Source organism: Epinephelus moara, chromosome 20, assembly GCF_006386435.1.
Source record: "Epinephelus moara isolate mb chromosome 20, YSFRI_EMoa_1.0, whole genome shotgun sequence".
Classification (NCBI taxonomy): Eukaryota; Metazoa; Chordata; class Actinopteri; order Perciformes; family Serranidae; genus Epinephelus; species Epinephelus moara.
This window is the reverse complement of record NC_065525.1, coordinates 12,012,680-12,032,598: the sequence shown is the minus strand read 5'-3', so window position 1 is coordinate 12,032,598 and position 19,919 is coordinate 12,012,680. Positions and strand designations below refer to the sequence as shown.

The following is a 19,919-nucleotide window of genomic DNA, read 5'->3' as shown; positions in this document are numbered from 1 at the left end:
ATGTATGTGTGTGAGAGAGAAAATATATGTATGTGTAAGGAGAATGTATGTGTGTGAGAGAGAAAATATATGTACGTGAAAGGAGAATGTATGTGTGTGAGAGGGCCAGAATGAATTATGTCTTGTACGGCCCCTCATACGTGTCTGCGCATGTATATGTGCCTAATGTAATGGGTGAGTAAATGTATGTGCTCTGAATGAGGGGACTGAAATGAAGACAAGAGAAAACAGAAAAAGAAGGAAAAGGAAAACACAAATGAAAGTCATAAACTGCTGCAGTGCTACAGTGCCCAGTGAAACCGAAGTGCTATGATCTATATACAACTTGTCATTATTGAGTTTTCATGTTGGAGGGGATGGTGGTATGATTATGATGCAGGGTTAATATAGCCACATAGCTATTTGCCAAGCTAACGCACTGTGCTTGTGTAAAACATAACATAAGTTGTTGTGGAGGAGGAAATGCGGACAGAGCAGACTTATAGACTTACTTACAGACAGAATATATTTATGCTTATTGAGCACATGTATTACTGTAATAAAGTATTGGCTTTTTACTAATGAAGGTTTTATTGCACTTATTTAGTAACAAGCATAGTTGCCGTTAACTCAAGTATTTTTTTGTTTTGTGTGTGTGTGTGTGTGTGTGTGTGTGTGTGAAGGAGCTCAACCCTAACACAGAGAGAGGAACATGATAAGAAATTACACCAAATCATTAAAACTACATAAAGAAGAACCAATAATGTTGGAGCTTAGCAATACTACAATCTTTGATAATTTAGCCCTGGGCCCATTTAATACCAGGTTTCGTACTGATCCCTAGTAGGATAAGTTGCGAATTGCTGTCAGGCTTGGTGTGATCCCATCGCAAGATGTTCACCACTTAAGTATTCCTGGCAATAGAAGTTGAAATCTAAATGAATGTGGACACACATGATGAGTAGGCTTTGCCTTGTCCCAGGCCTAAAAAACTAATTTGGGGCTGATGTCACAATCACATTATAGCAAATAAAAACGGTAATGTTAGACTGGACACTGTTACAGGGTCAGTGCCACCATCTGATTTGTATACCATTGACAAGCGACTCAGTCATCCTGGCCTGTCGGTACTCCTCATGACTTTAAGTATCTCAGTTGGGTGGGTATGCTACAAATAAAGACTTCAACCTACATTACCTATCTAAAACCACAGAAACATAATTGTTTACCCGAAATACAGACTTGGAATACAAATATCTCTCTCAATTTATGCCTGTGGCATTCAGAGAAAAAAAAGAAGAAAAAACTCGGATAAAGCTATGCATGCATCCATCCAGTGTTTTTCTCTACAGATAAGTGATGATGTAAAGAGGCAAATAAGCGACTTGAAGGTAGACTTAAGCATTTGTTATCTGGTTGAGGAAATCTGGTCAGTCCCAGAAAGTTAAGACATCAATAACAATGAAAATCAATATACCTCATGCCATAGCCAACCATTTAATTCAAATTTGTGAACTTTTGTTGACAAACTTGATTAGCTGGGTGGTATATTATAGTACTTATACAAATGTAATATCTGGATAGCAAATTTCCCAGCCTGACACTCATCTCTTGGGAGAAACAATACAAGGTAAGCAGAAAGACAATTAAAGTGCGACAAGGAAACCTTTATTTTCTAGCATATTTCACATCATATTGTATGATTGGAAATAGTGATCAGGTAGTGTTCTTTACTCAGCTGCTTCTTTGCCCTAGACACACACAAAAAAAAAGGTTCAGGTTCATTTGAATCAAATTTAACTGACAAGAACTTTCTGTCAGGAACATTTTTTAAACAAAATTTAAATGAAATTTAATTCGATTTTGATCTAACAGAATTTTATATTTACCTTGCCAGAGTCACGGCTCTTTGCTCTCAGTTTGTTGACCTGGGACTCTGCAGTGTCAGCACGCTCCTCAGCCTCCTCCAACTCATGCTGAATCTTCCTGCACTTGGACAGATGGACATTGGCCTGCTCCTCCTGAAAAACCATAGAGATTGACATTTTTTAATGTCCACAAAGACCAAAAGTCTACTTTGTGTGAAATAATATTGCCACAGTATCAAGTTTTTAGTGATGAAAATGTATATTTTGTCCTTACCGCCTCCTCAGCCTGCCTCTTGTAGGCCTTCACTTTGAGCTGCAACTTATCAACCAGATCCTGCAGCCTGGAAATGTTTTTCTTGTCCTCTTCAGTCTGTTAAAGTTAATTTAAAAGTAAAGTAGAAAGTAAATGTACATGTTGACTTGAAGTAGGCTATGTTAAGTTGATTTCTATGTTAAATATCAAAGTGACTGTACCTGATAGGTGAGCTCCTTTACTCTCCTCTCATATTTGCGGACACCCTTAACAGCATCTGCTCCACGTCTCTGCTCAGCCTCCACCTCTGCCTCCAGCTCACGCACCTTAAGAAAACAAGATGAGTTTCCACCTTCTCTTCAAAACTCATGTTTCAGCTGTGAAAATTCTTATCATGATTTTCTTACCCTTGACTCAAGTTTCTGGAGCTGCTTCTTTCCACCCTTCATGGCCAGGTTCTCAGCCTCATCCAGGCGGTGCTGCAGGTCCTTAACAGTGACCTCCAGGTTCTTCTTCATCCTCTCCAGGTGAGCACTGGTATCCTGCTCCTTCTTCAGCTCCTCAGCCATCATAGCAGCCTAGAGAATACAGCATAAAACGTTAATTAGAAATGTTGTGAAAAAAATACATTGCCGTAAGAACAAATTAAATTTAAACTTACATCAGTGATGGCCTTCTTGGCCTTCTCCTCTGCATTCCTTGCTTCCTGAACAGTGTCATCCACTTCTCCCTGGACCTGGATCAGGTCAGCCTCAAGCTTCTTCTTGGTGTTCATAAGGCTTGTGTTCTAAAAAAGATTTAGGCACTTGAGTCATCATATGCCTGATTTTCAGGTTATTTTAAATCTCATTAGCTTTTTAAATCATTGAATAAATGACTGGGTTTGTTCACCTGAGAGTGCAGAAGTCCAACACGCTCACTGGCGTCCACCAGCTCCTGTTCAGCAACTTTGCGACTTCTCTCTGTCTGTTCCAGAGCAGCTCTGAGTTCCTCAATTTCAGCCAACATGAGACCGTTCCTACGATCCACCATAGCAGCTTGTTCCTTGAAGTCCTCCTGGGCTCTGACAGCATCATCAAGGTGCAGTTGCGCATCCTAGTGGAAAAATATCAGGAAAATATTCACATACATGTTTCCGTCACTGACCACAGTCTGTGCAACAACTCTGTGTCTTACAGTACCTTCAGCTGTGCCTGAACATTTCTCAGTTGCTTCTGGGACTCAGCAGCCTGGCGATTGGCGTGGCTCAGCTGAATCTCCATCTCATTCAGGTCTCCTTCCATCTTCTTCTTGACTCTCAGGGCATCATTCCTGCTCCTGACCTCAGAATCCAGAGTGCTCTGCATGGAGTCAATCACCCTCTGGCTGTTCCTCTTGATCTGCTCCATCTCCTCATCTTTCTCTGCCAGCTTCCTGTCCACCTCACCCTTAATCTGGTTGAGCTCCAGCTGGACACGCAGGATCTTAGACTCCTCGTGTTCCAGAGTTCCCTGATGATATCAAAGAACGAAACGTCCATCTCTGCCTTCAAACCTTTAATAATATATTTGTCTCTGATTTAGAATGTTTTTCAGATCTTTTAAAAAAAAAGTACCTCAGCCTCTTCAAGAGCTGTCTGGATTTCAGACTTCTCTGTCTCCACCTGCTTCTTGGACTTCTCCAGCTCATGGATGCTCTTGCCAGTCTCACCAATCTGTTCAGTCAGATCTGAGATCTCCTCTGCAGATAGATACAAGTGTAAATCGTTAAGCCTTAAAATGTAGAATATAAAGAATTTATTCTAAAACATGTTGAATACAGTGTAACTGTTAGATAATGTAGAACTCACGCTGCAGGTTCTTGTTTTCACGCTTCATGGTCTCCAGCTGATCCAGAGCTTCCTCATAAGAGTTCTTCATCTTGAACAGCTCAGTGCTGAGAGAACGAGCCTCCTTCTGTGCTCCCTCAAGCTCTGCCTGACCCTCCTCGTACTTCTGTTTCCACTCAGCCAACACCTGAATAACACAATTAATGCAGTTCAGATTGTTACACAGCAGTATAAAGACAAATGAAAATATCTTTTTCATTGTTTGTATGGCTCAGCCACATAAAGTAAACAATGCTACCTTGTCAAAGTTCCTCTGCTTCTTGTCCAGGTTGGCAGCCAGCCCATTGGCCCTCTCCACATCAATCATGAGGTCCTCCACCTCACTCTGGAGCCTCTGTTTGGTCTTCTCAAGAGAGGCACACTTTGAGTTCACTGCCTCAATCTGCTCCTCAGCCTCCTGAAGGCGCTGGGCCAGCTTCTTCCTGTTTGGAAAAGGCAATTTTTTTTCTCCCAGTGAACGGTGGGAAATTACCTGAGGCCTCAGTAACAAGAATTTGCAATATGAGCTCTGAACACATTATGCAACAGGTAGCTGAATCCATTTGGCCCCAGTGGGAAGAGGGAATACTCTATTTGAATGGAGCTACTGGTGTTACAGATGTAACACTGGTGTTCTGCCCAGGCTTAATGTTCTGAGGGTAGGGATTATTTTTCATCTTGTTCTTAAACAGGTGTTGGATTAGCAAATAAAAATATTTTGGAAACATTTATTTAAATGCAAGTTTTAATGTTAGCAGTGCAGTTGTCAGCTGACTTATGCCAAAATGAAACACTTCTGAACTGGCCATTCAATTGTATGAATGTTACTCACTTGGATTCCTCAAGCTCCTCAGTGCGCTGGATAGCATCAGTTTCATACTTAGATCTCCACTGTGCCACCTCACTGTTGGCCTTGGACATTCCACGCTGCAGCTCAGCCTTGGCCTCCTGCTCCTCCTCAAACTGCTCCCTCAGCAGATCACAGTCATGACGGGCTGATTGCAGGCCATGGGCAAGAGCATTCTTGGCCTGGTGTAAAAAATATTATTGAATATACAAAATTCCTTAATCTCAAACATATATACCAATACACACTGACTGAACAGTTTCCTACCTTAACCTCCTCCTCAATCTGTCTCTTCAGCTCCTCAATCTGCTGTGTGAAGGCCTGTTTGCCTCTGGTCAGCTGGGAGACAAGTGCTTCTTTCTCCTCGATTTGACGGCTGAACTCACCTTGTGTAAGAGATGCCATGATACCATTAGTTTGTGTTATGTTTCTCAATGACACACAACAGATCATTCACTGATAACTTGTAGATACCATTTTCTGTCAGGAGACGTGCTTTCTGTGCACTTGTGTCATTGATTTGACGGACGTTTTCATCATTCTTGGTCTTCAGTTCGCTAAGTTGGTCCTCAAGAGTGCGGCACATTTTTTCAAGATTTCCCTGATGAGGAAAAGAGAGATGAGATCAGTGATGAGATTTTACTTTGGCTATAATATTGATTACCTTATTTACTGTACTAATTTGGGTTTTAAAATAGCATGCAATGCATTGTGCACCTTTGCTTTTGCAACATTCTCCATGTTGCTGGAGAGGTCGTCAATCTCCATCTTGTATTCACTCTTTTCCTTCTCAAGCTTCTGCTTAACACGCTGGAGGTTGTCGATCTGCTCTCCCAGCTCAGCAACGCTGTCAGCCTGCTTCTTGCGAAGAGCAGCAGCAGTGGCTTCATGCTGCAGAGTGGACTCCTCAAGGTCACGACGGAGCTTCTGGAACTCAGCTTCACGCTTCTTGTTCATCTCAATCTGAGCAGCAGTAGCACCACCGGCCTCCTCCAGCCTCTCGCTGATCTCCTCAAGTTCCCTGGAGAGGTCAGCTCTCTGCTTCTCAACCTTGGCACGAGCAGCACGCTCAGCCTCAATCTCCTCCTCCAGTTCCTCAATACGGGCCTGTTGAATGTAGGTGTAGTGTCTTTCAGTAAACTTCCACTTTGAATACACAACACGGGAAATGTAAACTATGCAGTGATGCTTTTTGTAGCACAATATGTCACCTGAAGCTCCTTAATCTTCTTCTGGAGCTGAGCACCCATTGACTGCTCGTCTTCAATCTTGCTCAGGAGTTGACTGATTTCAAAGTCCTTCCTGTGAAAATAGTAGATAGAATAGACAGAGTTCATGCATTTGGGTATAATTTTTTACAAGAATCATTGTTGGACTAAGTAAAAGAATACATATACTTTTTAATCTTCTCATCAGTCTGCTGCTTGTCATTCTCAAGATCCATGATGGATTCCTGGGCCAATTTCAGATCACCCTCGAGCTTCCTCTTGGCTCTCTCAAGGTCCATACGCAGCTTCTTCTCTTGCTCCAGAGAACCCTCAAGCTGAGAAATATAATGAGTTTTTAATTAACACATTCAAGAAGAATCTTGTCTTTCCACTCTGAGCAACTTTGTACACTTACATCATCCACTTGCTGCTCAAGCTTGGTCTTGGCCTTGGTCAGAGTGTTGACTTTGTCTTCCTCAGCCTGCAGGTCATCCAGAGTCTGCTGATGAGCCTCCTGCAGGGCTTTCTTTTCCTTGGTCAGCTTAGCAATGGTCTCATCCTGAGAGGCCATCTCCTCGGTCAGGTTCTTCACCTAAGTATGCGAGAAAGATTTTGTCAGTAAATGGTAATGATCATAATTTTGCTTGATCTGCTGGACAGAGTATTATTTAGGAACCTTGTTCTCAGTGGCGTGTTTCTCCTTCTCCACTTTGGCCAAGGTAAGCTCCAGGTCATCAATATCCTTCTTGAGCTCAGAGCATTCATCCTCCAGTTTTCTCTTCTTGGCAGTGAGCTCAGCATTGATTTCCTCTTCATCCTCCAGTCTCTCATTTGTCTCTTTGAGTTTGGCCTCCATCTGAATCTTACTCTTGATAAGTCCCTCACATCTCTCCTCAGCATCTGACAGATTCTCTGCTTCCTAGTTAATTTCATGAAAAAAACATGTTAGCACATTGACAGTGAAAATCCTGAAATAGCACAACTGTCTGTTGATGTGAACTTACAGATGCTACTTGCAGCTGCAGATCATTCTTCTCCTGTAGAAGGGACACCATCTTCTCCTCCAGTTCCTTCTTCTTGGCCAGGGCAGCAGCCAAGTCATTTGTCATCTTATCATAGTTCTCCTTCATATTTTGCAGCTCCTTCTCAGTTTCAGCACTCTTCAGCAGAGGCTTGACCTTGTAGTACACCTTCATCCATGGCCAGTGTTTCACATTCATGAATGAGCGGATATTGTACTGGATGGTATAAATGGATTCCCTAAAGATAAGAAGTAGCTATTATAGACAATGTTGTTTGTGATTTTTCATACCATCATTTAGAATGATCTGTTTTCAACATGCCTCCTCTCCATCATCTTCACAAACTCCTTCCTCATGACGTAACCACGGCACAAAGCCTGAGTCATGGTGACCAGAGTTGCCAGTTTTTCATCTCTCATCTCCTCAAGGACACCCAGCAGACCAGCCTTGAAGAACACCTGGAGAAACAAAAAATAAAAATACATGCAGGATAAACTCAGATAGTTATTACTTCACCTACCCTTCACGGTTCAAGGCCTTTTAAGCCGTAAGGGGTTTCGTGAATGGAGACATGCTGGCTGCTTTGCCTCTGTTCTAACATCTGAGCACTTGGAACTGAATTCATTAAAGTCAAGTAAGTAGTTTTCAGATGTTATGCTTAAGTATTAATAAATATGTCTAGTACATAATATAAAATTAACAGAAAAAACTAAAACACACTGGAGTGAACAACTTCATCATTCTTTGGTAAAAAAAAATAAAAAATAAAAAAAAAGGACAGAAAGGTGCTTACCTTAGTGTGTCCGAATTTGTACTCATCGTGATTAACATCAATTGACCCAAGCAGCTTCTCTGAAGCTTTCTTGTTGTCAATGAACTGACCCTCAGGGATCACACTGGCATTCAGCACTTTGTACCTTTTATGAGAGAGTTAATGGTCAGTGTGAGCATTTTCTTTTAATAATCTGCATCAAAACTATGATGAAATATTCACTTATACCTCTGCTTGAAGTCACCATAGAGGATTCTGCTGGGGAAACCTTTTCTGCAGATTCTGATACCCTCCAACACACCGTTACACCTGAGCTGGTGGATGACCAGGAAGTTCTCCATCAAGCCTGGAAAACAGAAATTTCTTGAGGAACTTTTTTGATGAAATAATGTCCTTGTTGAGGCAACACAAAATTACATAAACGACACCAACAAAACTAAACCAGTTCTCAATGACTCTATTGAGATTATGTTCTCTATGTACCTGGAGTCTTTGACTCATTGGGAATCAGGCAGCGCACAAAGTGAGGATGGGTGCTCCTCAAGTTAGTCATCAGCTTGCCCAAGTTCTCCTGTAGATCCAAAATGATCAGTCTTATCATTAGTTTTCATACAAACTGAGATCTATGAAATGCATTTGCAATTTTAAACCTTACCCTAAACTGTGAAGACACAGTTTGCATAGAACCACCCTTCTTCTTGCCTCCCTTCTTGCCACCACCAGTCTCTGTTGAATAATATACAGTACACATATTTTGTTAGATTGTGATAATAATGAATGAACATGAACACATGCTTTTTATTGAAAAATATACAGTATGTTTGACCTTGAGATGGGTTTTAGTTTACTGTAGTTACTATCATACCCTCAACGACGGGAGGATACAGGACAGGCAGCAGTTTCACTGAAGATTTCTGGTACAGCTGCACAACGGAATCATTCAGTGGGTCCTTGTTCTTGTCCAGCCAGCCAATGATATTGTAGTCACGGAATCATTCAGTGGGTCCTTGTTCTTGTCCAGCCAGCCAATGATATTGTAGTCCACAGTACCAGCATAGTGCACCAGAGAGAAGTGGGCCTCAGCCTTGCCCTTGGTGGGCCTTGGCTTTTCAAATGCTTTGTTTTTGCCAAGATGCTGGTCATACAGCTTGTTCTTGAAGGATGTGTCTGTGGCCTTGGGGAACATGCACTCCTCTTCAAGGATGGAGAAGATGCCCATAGGCTTGAAAAAACATAGGAAAAAGTTTGTAATTAAGTGACACATTAAAGCTATGGTCTACTTTAGAAAGATTGATCATTATTATTAACATCATTTAGATGGTGGTTATTGCCCAATAGTGCTAGCTACACAATGTGAAGAGCAAAAGGAACCAAAAAAATCCATTGTCTCTGGCGGCTGCAGGCCTGCAAAGAAATTTTCCAATCACAGCCATCCGGTCCGCATGGCTGTGATTGGTCAATTTCGCTCCGGTCCTTGCTCAAATTTGCACTCTCTCTCTCTTACCCTCTGTCCAATCTCCTCGCTCCATTTTTACACTCCTCTGCTCCTCGTCCCGCCTCGTGCCAACCCCCCTCTGCATTTGAAAGTATGAGCGGTTTGTAAGGCCCTGAGCGAGGGGATGTTGTGTTTGGAGCGATTTTCAGGTTTTTGGAAGCAACAGGGCTTGTAAATAGAATTTAATACGTAGTATATTCTGTTCCACACTCCAGTCCAGAGGTGGCGGTAATGCACCTAAACGTTGTTTGCCAACTACCATAAAACGAAAGAAGAAGAAGGAGAATAAGAAGGCCCTGAGCGATTCAGCTACAGGATTTTCGATATGGAAAATAAAGAGAGCGACAGCAGCAAGCGGCCTCTGCTTGCCCTATCGGCAAAGGCCGAAAGGAAGCGTAAGTGTGCCTCTGAAAAGGCAGAAACGAAGAGGAAATGCGACAAATTGAGGGCTCAAAGCAGAGTAAACATTGGGTCATCCGTTGACCGATGGAGAAAGCTCTGGCAAGATCTGGAGTTTTTGTTGAACAGGTAATATTTCGTTTTTATTGTGGATGTTGTGACATAGATAACTGTATGCCAATGCTGGCTTATGACTGTGAAAGCTGCCGTTAGTGTGTGTCGTTAAGAGGCTCCAAGGGGAGGGGCACACGAGCTCGGACGGGAGAGATCATGGAGCACAGAGGGAGAGGTGTGTGTGTGGGGGAGAATGCTTTTTTCAAATCTTTCTCATCGTCTTTCTAAACGTAGACCATAGCTTTAAGTCCAATCGAGAACAACTACATATAATCACAAAATCAAGTAATTACCTTTTCAATCAGCTCAATGCAGGCAGCCAAATCCATGCCAAAGTCAATGAACTCCCAGATAATACCCTCCTTCTTGTATTCCTCTTGCTCCAGGACAAACATGTGGTGGTTGAAAAACTGTTGCAGTTTCTCATTGGTGAAGTTGATGCACAGCTGCTCCAAGGTGTTGAACTGTGAGGGGAAAAATAATCAGCATAGTCTCTTGCAGGCAATAAGAATGATTCCGTCATGAAAATTATTGGCTGCTGAATTTTTGGAAATGAAGCTCACATCAAAGATTTCAAAGCCAGCAATATCCAGGACACCAATGAAGTACTGTCTTGCTTGTTTGGTATCCAGTGTCTGGTTGATACGGACGACCATCCACAAGAACATTCTCTCATAGATAGACTTGGCCAGGGCACTCACTGAGTTATTCACCTGAATAAAAACAAGGATGTCATTTTATAAAGTCCATCAACCTTTTGTGAAATGCTAGATTACTGGTAATTCAAACTTCTCCTAATGAGACAAATGACACAAAGTATCAAAAATAGGAAATACAGCTGAGATGGATCTTGACTTAATTTGCATCATGCATTTAGCATGCAATGTATAAAACACATCAAGAGTAGTAATACATTGAACTCTTCCACTGCATTTCTTCTTTCAAATAAACTAGTTTTACATTACATTACATAATTTCACTACAACCAACAAAAATAATCTGTTTTAAATGGTAGGATATTGGATGTTGATAATTCATGTTTACCTGAGGTACAGTCTGTCCCTTGGTGACAAATTCATTTCCGACCTTTACTCTTGGATAGCACAGAGCCTTCAGCATGTCAGCTGAGTTCAGACCCAGTAAGTAAGCAACCTTGTCAGCCTCTGAAAACAGTTCAATGATTTCCATCAGAAACCAGTGTGATTAAAAACTTTATTACTGTTGTGCTCCAAGGTATTTTCTATTAGCTGACATTGAATACTCACCCTCTGTGCCATCAGGCTCAGCCTGCTCCTCACGCTGCTTCTGCTTGAACTTCATGTTACCGTGGTGGAGCACAGCACCAGTCATCTTGTAGATACTTGCCTTCTCTTCACCGGTGAAGCCCAGGATATCGATAGCATTCTAAATTCGAAAGAGGTGTCCACACAAAATATAATCACTTAAGTAAATGCATCTGAAGAAGCACTTTTGATGATGCATTTAATGCACAAAATATATTTAAACATTTTGAAGTGGGGATCACTCACATCAGTGGCTTCCAGCTCAACTTTGTCATCAATGCTGGCCACAGTGATCTGACCCATGCTGCACATGGGGAAGTCATAGGGGTTGGTTGTGATGAGTGACAGCTCTGGAGATCAAAAAAGGGTGAAAGGTAAATAGATTTATTTTATATGAAAGTTGTAATATGGTTACACGTTGTGCAGAATCTCAGTTTGCTTACCAATCAGCTCAGGCTTGTGGTTGGTCATCATCTGGTAGAAGATGTGGTAGCCTCTTTCATCAGGAAGCTGGAATGTCACTCTAGACTTCTCCAGCAGATCTACAAATATTGTTCGTAAGTCACAGCCTGGCCAATTCTGAATTCCAGTCGTTGATATGAGTGTTATTACTTACATGTCTCAATATCAGCACTAGCCAGTTTGCCAGTTGTGCCAAAATGGATTCTGATGAATTTACCCTGTTTGGAAGAAAGGAATTTTTAATGTCCCACGACACTGACAATCTGTAACAAGACCTGTCTCGTGTAGAAATCGCTCCATACTTACAAAACGAGAGGAGTTGTCATTCCTCACAGTTTTGGCGTTACCGTAGGCCTCCAGCAGGGGATTGGCTGCAATAATCTGATCCTCCAGTGACCCCTATAATCCAGGTTTAAACTTGCTATCAGAAAATGACTTTATTTTTTCCCCTGGAAATATATGTCCTATTGAAAGATAACTGAATTTTGATCATTACACAGTTACACACCTTTGACATGTCCCTCTTTTTGTCTCCACCTCCAACTGAGATTGTTGCAAAGTACTGGATGACACGCTTGGTGTTCACAGTCTTTCCAGCACCAGATTCTCCACTAGGTATAGACACAGATTTATAAGAAGCTGATCAAGATATCTGACTGTGTTAAACAGAGTCAACAAATGTAAATGTGACAAACTTACGTGATCAAGACAGACTGGTTCTCCCTATCTGTTAAATAGAAAAAAAAGAGAAGAAAAAAATAAATGAAAAGCAAAATAATTAATTTTGTTTACTGCAATAGAAACCTCATTTACTGATAAATTCTTCTAAATTGTTATGGTAATGACTTACCAGTAAGCATGAACTGATAAGCGTTGTCAGAGACAGAGAAGATGTGGGGTGGAGCCTCCATACGCTTCTTGCCTCTGTAGGCAGCCACACATTCAGCATCGTACACTGGGAGCCACTTGTAGGGGTTCACAGTGGCACAGAACAACCCAGAGTAGGTCTGAAAGTGATCACAGAGATTCAACAGTTAACTCTATGTTTCTGTCAAGTATTTTCAACCATTGTCTTATGTCATTAGGCAGATTGTCTTACGTAGATCATCCATGCTGCATAACGCTCTTTGAGGTTATACAGCACAGTTGTTTCTGCACTATGTTTCTGTTAAGTATCTCAACCATTCTCTTATCATCAAATTTGAGTACTTATGTCAATTCTGTTACAATGAGAGCAAGTCTACCGGAATCAAATTCCTTGTATGTACACATGTACTTGATAAATAAAGCTGATTCTGATTCTGATTCTGATTCATTAGGCACATTGTCTTACGTAGATCATCCATGCTGCATAACGCTCTTTGAGATTATACAGCACAGAGGCTTCATTGAGATGGGTCATCATGGCCATGTCCTCAATCTTGTCATACTTTGGAGGGTTCATTGGAAAGACTTCATCTTCTTTGACTGTCCTCTCCTGGAATGGAACATTTATGATTATCAGAACTGGTCATATTGAATTTCCAGATTACTCAGACTGATGATACCAACCTCCTGAGTGTCCAGGACTTTGACAGTGACTTTGCCACCATCTTTCTTGATGATTGTTCCCTTCAGGTACAGCTCCTTGGTATCGGACACGTAGCAGGCACTCTTGGCATCAAAAGGTTTGCTTTGAGCCTCAATTCTCTCCCTTTCTGGCTTCCGGAGGTAAACGGCAGCCTTGCCATATATGGCCATCTCTGCGTCCGTACTCATGGTAGCGGCTGATGTCTGGTTGATAATTACAAAGGAACTGCCATCATAATCTTATGCTTTAAGTCCATGTGATTTAACAGCACATGAATTTAAACTTCTGCTGAATAAGTAATATATCCAAACTGAAACATGTTTGTATTTTCTTACAGATGAACTTCTACTAAATTCAAAGTCCTTTTCAGACTCAGTTAGTGAGAATAAACTAACTAATACTAAAATTGTTTTGTTAAAAAGGCTGCATGAAGAACTGTGGACATTGATTGAAAGAACAATATTTTGCATATTTATCAAATGCTTATAATGAAAACTCAAACACTTAAAAGCTGTCCTTACCTGACCCTCTCTCTCTCAACACTATTCACCAATCCTGTTAAAAAAATCTAGTTAGAGCAGATGTAAAATCAAGATAACAAATGTTAATATAACTTACATCTTAAATAAAGAACACATTAATATGGCTTAAAGCTTAAGAGAACATCATTTTACCACAAGCAGGAACTCACAGGTCTTCAGTGTCACTCACTGTGTCCACAACCAGCCTTTATATTGAATCAGGTTTTAATGACACTGCAGAAGTTAAATATGGTTTACACACCAAATGTGGTAAGGCAGATAGACAGTCATAAAGACATGTTGTAATCATAGATCATCTGATGTTTCAGGTTTCAGTTATGACCAAGTCTTGATTTTTGCTTTATCATTCAATTTTTTATTTTATTTTAGGCTGTTGAGCTCCCTCTTCATTTTACAGAAGGTATACTTATTTAAAAACCATCAGTGATCTATTTTCCTTTAAAATGTTCTCTAATTTACTTCTTTTAAAAAAAGATTTTTTTATAGTATCAGTTATATAATAATAATTTACAGAATCTTTTCCCGATCATACAGTTTAAACAAAATGATATTAGCATGTCATTGATGAGTGGAGTAATATATATATTTTTTAACTTTATCATTCAGGATGATTGAGTTTCTCAGTTTTGTTTCAGCATGAGGCTATAGGCCTAACACAAAACAAGCACAATAAGAATCAGTAAAGTAAAAACAACCCATATTTTAAACAGTATCAGGCCTCTTAGAAGAACACTGATCTCAGAGCGTGAAGGTTGATTATTCTCTGAAAGCTTTTTGAAACATTTTTTCACGCTAAATGCATTTTGATCAGGGTTAAGAGTGAGCACTGAGGGTGTACTTCTAGGATGCCAGAGTTCATTGAACTCCCTTATTCAAAAGTGCTGGCCTCAAGAGAAAGCTCTGTACAAGAATTTATCTTGAATTCAGCCACCTGTTCATTCATGCTTCTGGAAATGTTTCATGTTGGGATTACAGTGACAATACTGAAACCTCTTTTCCCTTTCCCTCAAATGGTTTCTCCAACTTCTCCAGAGGGATCCAAAAGTGCTGTGAGACATTTTTCATAAAAAGTACCTCTGGAATGTCTTGGCTCTCCTCTCAAATGCCTGTGCTTGGGACCTATTAATGCACAGTGGGGGCACATTTACTAGTTTTTTCATACCATAGATCGTTACAGCAGTTATTAATGTAGTATAGTATATTTTTGGATGACTTGTAAATAACCCATCCTGGTGAGCACCAACCAGGATTTCAATGATGAATTCTAGTTCAAAACAGATTGACATTTGGTCTGAACGTCTAAGACTTATTTTCACCCTCTTTTTAACCAGTCAAAATGCGGTTACAGCATCAAAGTGTCAAAATTACATATTTGATTATTTTGATCATTTGTTCAATTGTAGGTGAAAAGAGACGATAATGATTTGTGTGTGAAGGTATTTCTCCAAAGTCATATTGCACTGGTGGGTGAAATGTGGTCTACACAAAGACATTTTTTCAACGCATTTAATGTTTAATTTAGAATGTCAAATGGCACTATATACTTGTCGTCTGTGTGCAGCCAACAAGAAGCTTTCAGGGTATGTTCAGTTTCAGATCTGTGCATTCTACATCATTCATGTAAAATAACAACTACTGCTTACTGCTGTAATGCGCATGGGCAAGTACTTGGCTGTCAAAGCTTCAACTAGTTCAAATATGTGGATATCTTGCGGCCCGTGAGGAGTTGCGGAGCGAGATGCAGAAGCTCATGAAATAAACATGAGTCTTCATGCTACATACTTTGTAAGAACCTGTACCACTGTATTTCAATAAAGCAAACCAGAAATTAGCAGTTAGTTTTATTTTATGCTGCTCATGTTGCTGCTTAGGCTGCTGCTGTGGCAAGCTAGCTTGGTTTTAGCATGCTAGTGTGACGGGTTGTCTCACTCCCTGCCACCATATGGCGCCGTGCCAACTTGCTGCGCATTCAGATTGTGGGGTGGCAATGTGCACCCTAATATAAAGAGGTGTGGCTGCACCACTCTCTTTTCCTCCGCTTTCTTCCCGGTGGATGTGGCCTGTCTGGCATGGCCATCGCGGCACACAATCCTCTCCTCCAGGTAATGCGCTCTGCCAGTCTTCCTTTGTTCATGTGTGTGTAAAACCGCAATTTGGTGATGCGATCTCCGCTCTTTGTAGCGTGGTCGACTGCTGGGGTCGTCTGGGGACGCATCGCTCGAACAAAAGCCTTCCTTGGGTGCGCTTGCCTGTCCCTTTCGGTGAGCCCACAATTGTCTGCCATCCAGTGGCTCTGTCACTCTGTTCCCAGCTGATTATTTCTCTGTGCGTTTTTGGTGCAGCTGATTGATTGACCCGCAGTGCTGAGCCTTTTATCCTCCGGCTTTCTTGGGCGTCACTGTGGCTCTGCAGAGTGGTATAAGTTTATTTTTCCTAAAATGTTAGTTTGAATTATAATAATTAATCTACGAAATTGCAGTGTGTGCATTCCCTTGTAGAGAACCGGGTGAATGGTTTGGCCAGTATTCAGCCACCTCTCCCGGAATACATGCTGCTGTTTTGGCTCCTTTTGTTTGACTTCCAGCTTTTTGGGTTTTGATTCGTATTCTCCCAGAATTTGCTGGTTTGGCTCGCTGATGTGTCTCTCCAGGAATGTCCTTATACAAAACAGCTCATAGCTGTCTGGGCCCGCACTTAAAGGACGTCCGCTGTTTTAAAACATTTCATTTGTGTTAAATGTAACATTTGGTTAATGTGTATTTTGTTTGTTATAATTTAGTGGTTATTTATAGTTCTTTGTGTTTTGTTTCTTTTGTTTGTTTCACTTGATTACTTGTGTTTGTTCACACCAGTGCGTATAGCTGAGGTCAGGTGCTGTGGGACTGCGGTGGCAGTTCAGTTCCCGGTGGTGGTTTTCTTCATGATTTTCTTTGGCTGTGTGTGTGAGTGCAGTGTCAGGGGTGTTTAATTTAAGAACCGCCCTTGGTTTGTCCCTGCCACCTAGTAAGCCCCAGCCCTTTCCTCATACCCTTTCCCTGCCCGGTGCTAATTTTATCTTGTGGTAATGGTGTGTGACAGTTGATTTTCTTCTTTTCAATAATTCATTCAGTTTTGTTCAATCAAGTTTGCCTCCTTTTTAAATTGACAACAGTATCTTGCCCAGTGGTATTTTTCAACCTGTGTGACTTTACTCCGTAAAAACTTAGCTTAGAATTTCCTGGGGGTGAAATTCCCCTAGTTGGCGTTGTCACAACACCGTAGATTCCCTCTCCGTCTCGCCACACTAGCTTGTAGCGTTCTGCAGTGTGGACCAACAATAAACATAAACATGCTACCAGACTCTTTTCACTGCATGTGTGTATGTAATGTTGGCTTGCTCATGTGATTGGCTTCATGGGCTGTGGCATAAACTGCAACATATAAACAAGATAGAGAATGGTCCTGTGTAACACAATATGTTCTATCATTAGTCATGCATTTCATACTGCAATTACAGAGATTACAGTTATGTTCAAGGATGTATATCAAACCCTTGACGGACATTCACCCTCCCCTCAGTGAAAATTTATTTCTTTTTAATACTTATTTTATTTACAGATTTACACAATATCAAACTTTTTTCCTACAACCAGAGGGGCAAACCAGAGGGACCCTGCATCAGTTATGTATTGTATGTAGTAGTATTATGTAATCATATGTATTTAATAGTAATAGTTTTTAGAGAAATTTTTTTATGTTATATTTAAATTGTTGCTCAATAAATACAAATCTCAACATTGTGAATCCGGGTGAAATAAGTTCTAAACGTGAACGTTCAATCAACGTCATCAAATAGTCGGCGAAAAACCTTTCACTTTTGACCTTTTTCAAGTGTCTTTTTTACAGGTTACCATTGACGTTTTTTTAACCTTAAGTTTTAGTTTAAGTTTTTTTTAGCCAACCTATCCCGTGGAATCAGGGTAGCCAAACATGACTACATGGAAAAAGCCACCCAGCACTTCACAGATAGCACAGACGCATGGTGCCTATGGCAGGGTATCCAGGCCATGACGGATTATAAATCTCTGCCACAGACCTGTGCCAGCGACATCTCTCTGCTGGACAATCTCAGCAGCTTCTTTGGACGATTGGAAGCAGCCAACAACCCACCTCGGCAGAGGACCACCTCCCAAGCCCATGACCAGATCTTGTGCTTTTCTACAGCCAGTGTGAAATGAACACTCTTCAATCAACATCCGCAAGACTGCCCGGCCAGACAACATTCCTGGTCGTGTGCTGAGGGAATGCACAGAGGAGCTCAAAGATGTCTTCACTGACATCTTCAATACATCCCTAAGTCAGGCTGTTGTTCCCTCCTGCTTCAAATCCACTACCATCATCCCCGTACCTTCTCCATCCTGCTTTAATGACTTTTGCCCCATCGCACTGACCCGCATCGTAAAGTGCTTCGAGAGACTTGTCATGACCCATATAAAATCCATCCTTCCCCCTACCCTGGACCCCTTCCAGCTCACATATTGGGTCAACCAATACACAGAGGATGCAATCTGCTCTGCTCTTCATCCTGTCCTCACACACCTGGAGAAGAAGGACTCTACCTATATGTTAGAATGCTGTTCTTTGACTTCAGTTCAGCATTCAACACCATCATTCCACTTGAGCTTATTAACAAGCTGGACCAGCTGGGACTCAACACCTCCCTGTGATTGGCTGCTGGACTTTCTCAGCGAGAGGCCACAGGCAGTATGGGTTGGCAACACCACATCTAACACCATAATCCTCAGCACGGGGACCCCCCAAGGATGTGTGCTCAGCCCCCTCCTCTTCACCTTGCTGACCCATGACTGTTACTGACATTTAGCACCAATCACATCGTGAAGTTGGCGGATGATACAACTGTGGTGGGTCTCGACTCCAACAACGACAAGACTAACTACAGGTGTGAGATCAGACCACTCGCCACGTGGTGTAGGGACAACAATCTCCTCCTGAATTTAAATAAGATCAAGGGGATTGTTATTGACTTCAGAAGAGGACACACTGAACTACCCTCACTGACCATCAATGGTGCTGCTGTAGAGAGGGTGAGCAGCACTAAATTCCTGGGGGTGCACATCTGTGAGGACCTCTCCTGGACGACCAACACCACAGCCCCGGTGAAGAAGGCTCAGCAGTACCTATTCTTTCTCTGCAAACTGAAGAAGGCAAGAGCTCCCCCCACCCATCATGTGCTTCTTCTACCGTGGCACCATTGAGAGCATCCTGAGTAGCTGCATCACCATGTGGTGCGGGAGCTACACTGACTACAACCCCAGGACCCTGCAGCGCATTGTGAACACAGCTGGAAAGATCATTGGTGTCTCACTCCCCTCCCTCCTGGACATTTACAATGCCTGCCTCACACACAAAGCTCTTAGCATTGTATGTGACCCCAGCCATCCCTCACACAACCTCTTCTGCCTCTTGCCATCAGGGAGAAGGTTCCAGATCATTCGTGCCTGCTACACCAGACTCATGAACAGCTTTATCCACCAAGCTGTCAGGAAACTGAACTCACAGCCCTGACCCCCCCTCCCCACTCACCCCCATAGACTCTGGTTATCTGTACTAACCATATTACCCAAAAAGCACCAGCCACTGAAAACAGACTACCAGAACTAACTCATATATTCATTCACCATTTACTGTTCTTGTCCGGTATGCAAGCTGCTATTCAAATTGTTGAATATTTGCACATTTGAATTAATTGCAGTTACATCTTTGCATCACTTGTATTGCTCTTATTTATTTCTATTTTGTATTACCGCTTCTAATTTATACTTATCTGTTTGCACTGTCTGCATCGTGGGTCAGTACAGAGTGAAACGCTGTTTTGATTCTCTATATGCCTGTACATAACTGTAGAATTGACAGTAAAGCCTCTTGAATTTTGAATCTTAAATGTCTTCTCAACAGAAAACTGTTTGCTGCGATAATTGTAAATACATATGTTTTTTTTTTTTTGTGGCCAGCATCTGCTTACATCTGCTCCCTCTCAGAGGACACATTTGGAAAAACAAAAAATACAAAAACAGAAAATGCAGTTTAAGATCAAAAATTATTTTATTATGGAATATTTCACATCATATTATATGATTAGAAACAGCCCATCAGCTGAAATGCTTTACTCAGCTGCCTCTTTTCCCTGTAAATTAGAGGAAGAAGGAGAAGAAGAAGAAAAAGAAGAAGAAGAAGAAGAAAATTAATACACACAGTTCAT

General features: G+C 41.5%; 1 protein-coding gene across 1 annotated transcript; it reads right to left on the bottom strand.

Annotated features, from left to right (window-relative positions):
- Positions 1 to 1,847: 1,847 nt before the first annotated feature.
- LOC126408091 (myosin heavy chain, fast skeletal muscle-like) lies at positions 1,848 to 13,288 on the bottom strand. The gene is made up of 39 exons (XM_050073461.1): positions 13,100 to 13,288; positions 12,882 to 13,022; positions 12,399 to 12,555; positions 12,248 to 12,275; positions 12,057 to 12,159; positions 11,855 to 11,947; positions 11,703 to 11,766; positions 11,530 to 11,628; positions 11,333 to 11,436; positions 11,069 to 11,207; positions 10,848 to 10,966; positions 10,367 to 10,516; positions 10,097 to 10,267; positions 8,784 to 9,017; positions 8,661 to 8,745; positions 8,451 to 8,521; positions 8,279 to 8,366; positions 8,024 to 8,141; positions 7,817 to 7,940; positions 7,345 to 7,481; positions 7,006 to 7,261; positions 6,678 to 6,920; positions 6,417 to 6,593; positions 6,191 to 6,336; positions 6,005 to 6,095; positions 5,511 to 5,900; positions 5,268 to 5,394; positions 5,061 to 5,179; positions 4,779 to 4,975; positions 4,206 to 4,389; positions 3,929 to 4,094; positions 3,695 to 3,819; positions 3,282 to 3,590; positions 2,992 to 3,195; positions 2,762 to 2,887; positions 2,508 to 2,678; positions 2,322 to 2,426; positions 2,122 to 2,217; positions 1,848 to 2,000 (listed from the first exon to the last, which is right to left on the bottom strand). Exons 1-39 carry the CDS (start codon positions 13,286 to 13,288, stop codon positions 1,848 to 1,850), a joined length of 5,799 nt encoding a protein of 1,932 aa, XP_049929418.1.
- Positions 13,289 to 19,919: the final 6,631 nt, after the last annotated feature.

Excerpts from the sequence above, each read along its gene's own strand:
- LOC126408091 (XM_050073461.1), bottom strand. The coding sequence starts at position 13,288 with ATGGCCATATATGGCAAGGCTGCCGTTTACCTCCGGAAGCCAGAAAGG. Across the intron at positions 6,096-6,190 it reads ACTGATGAGAAGATTAAAAA|GAAGGACTTTGAAATCAGTC; the intron begins GTATATGTATTC and ends CTATTTTCACAG. Across the intron at positions 2,001-2,121 it reads AGAGGCAGGCTGAGGAGGCG|GAGGAGCAGGCCAATGTCCA; the intron begins GTAAGGACAAAA and ends ATGGTTTTTCAG.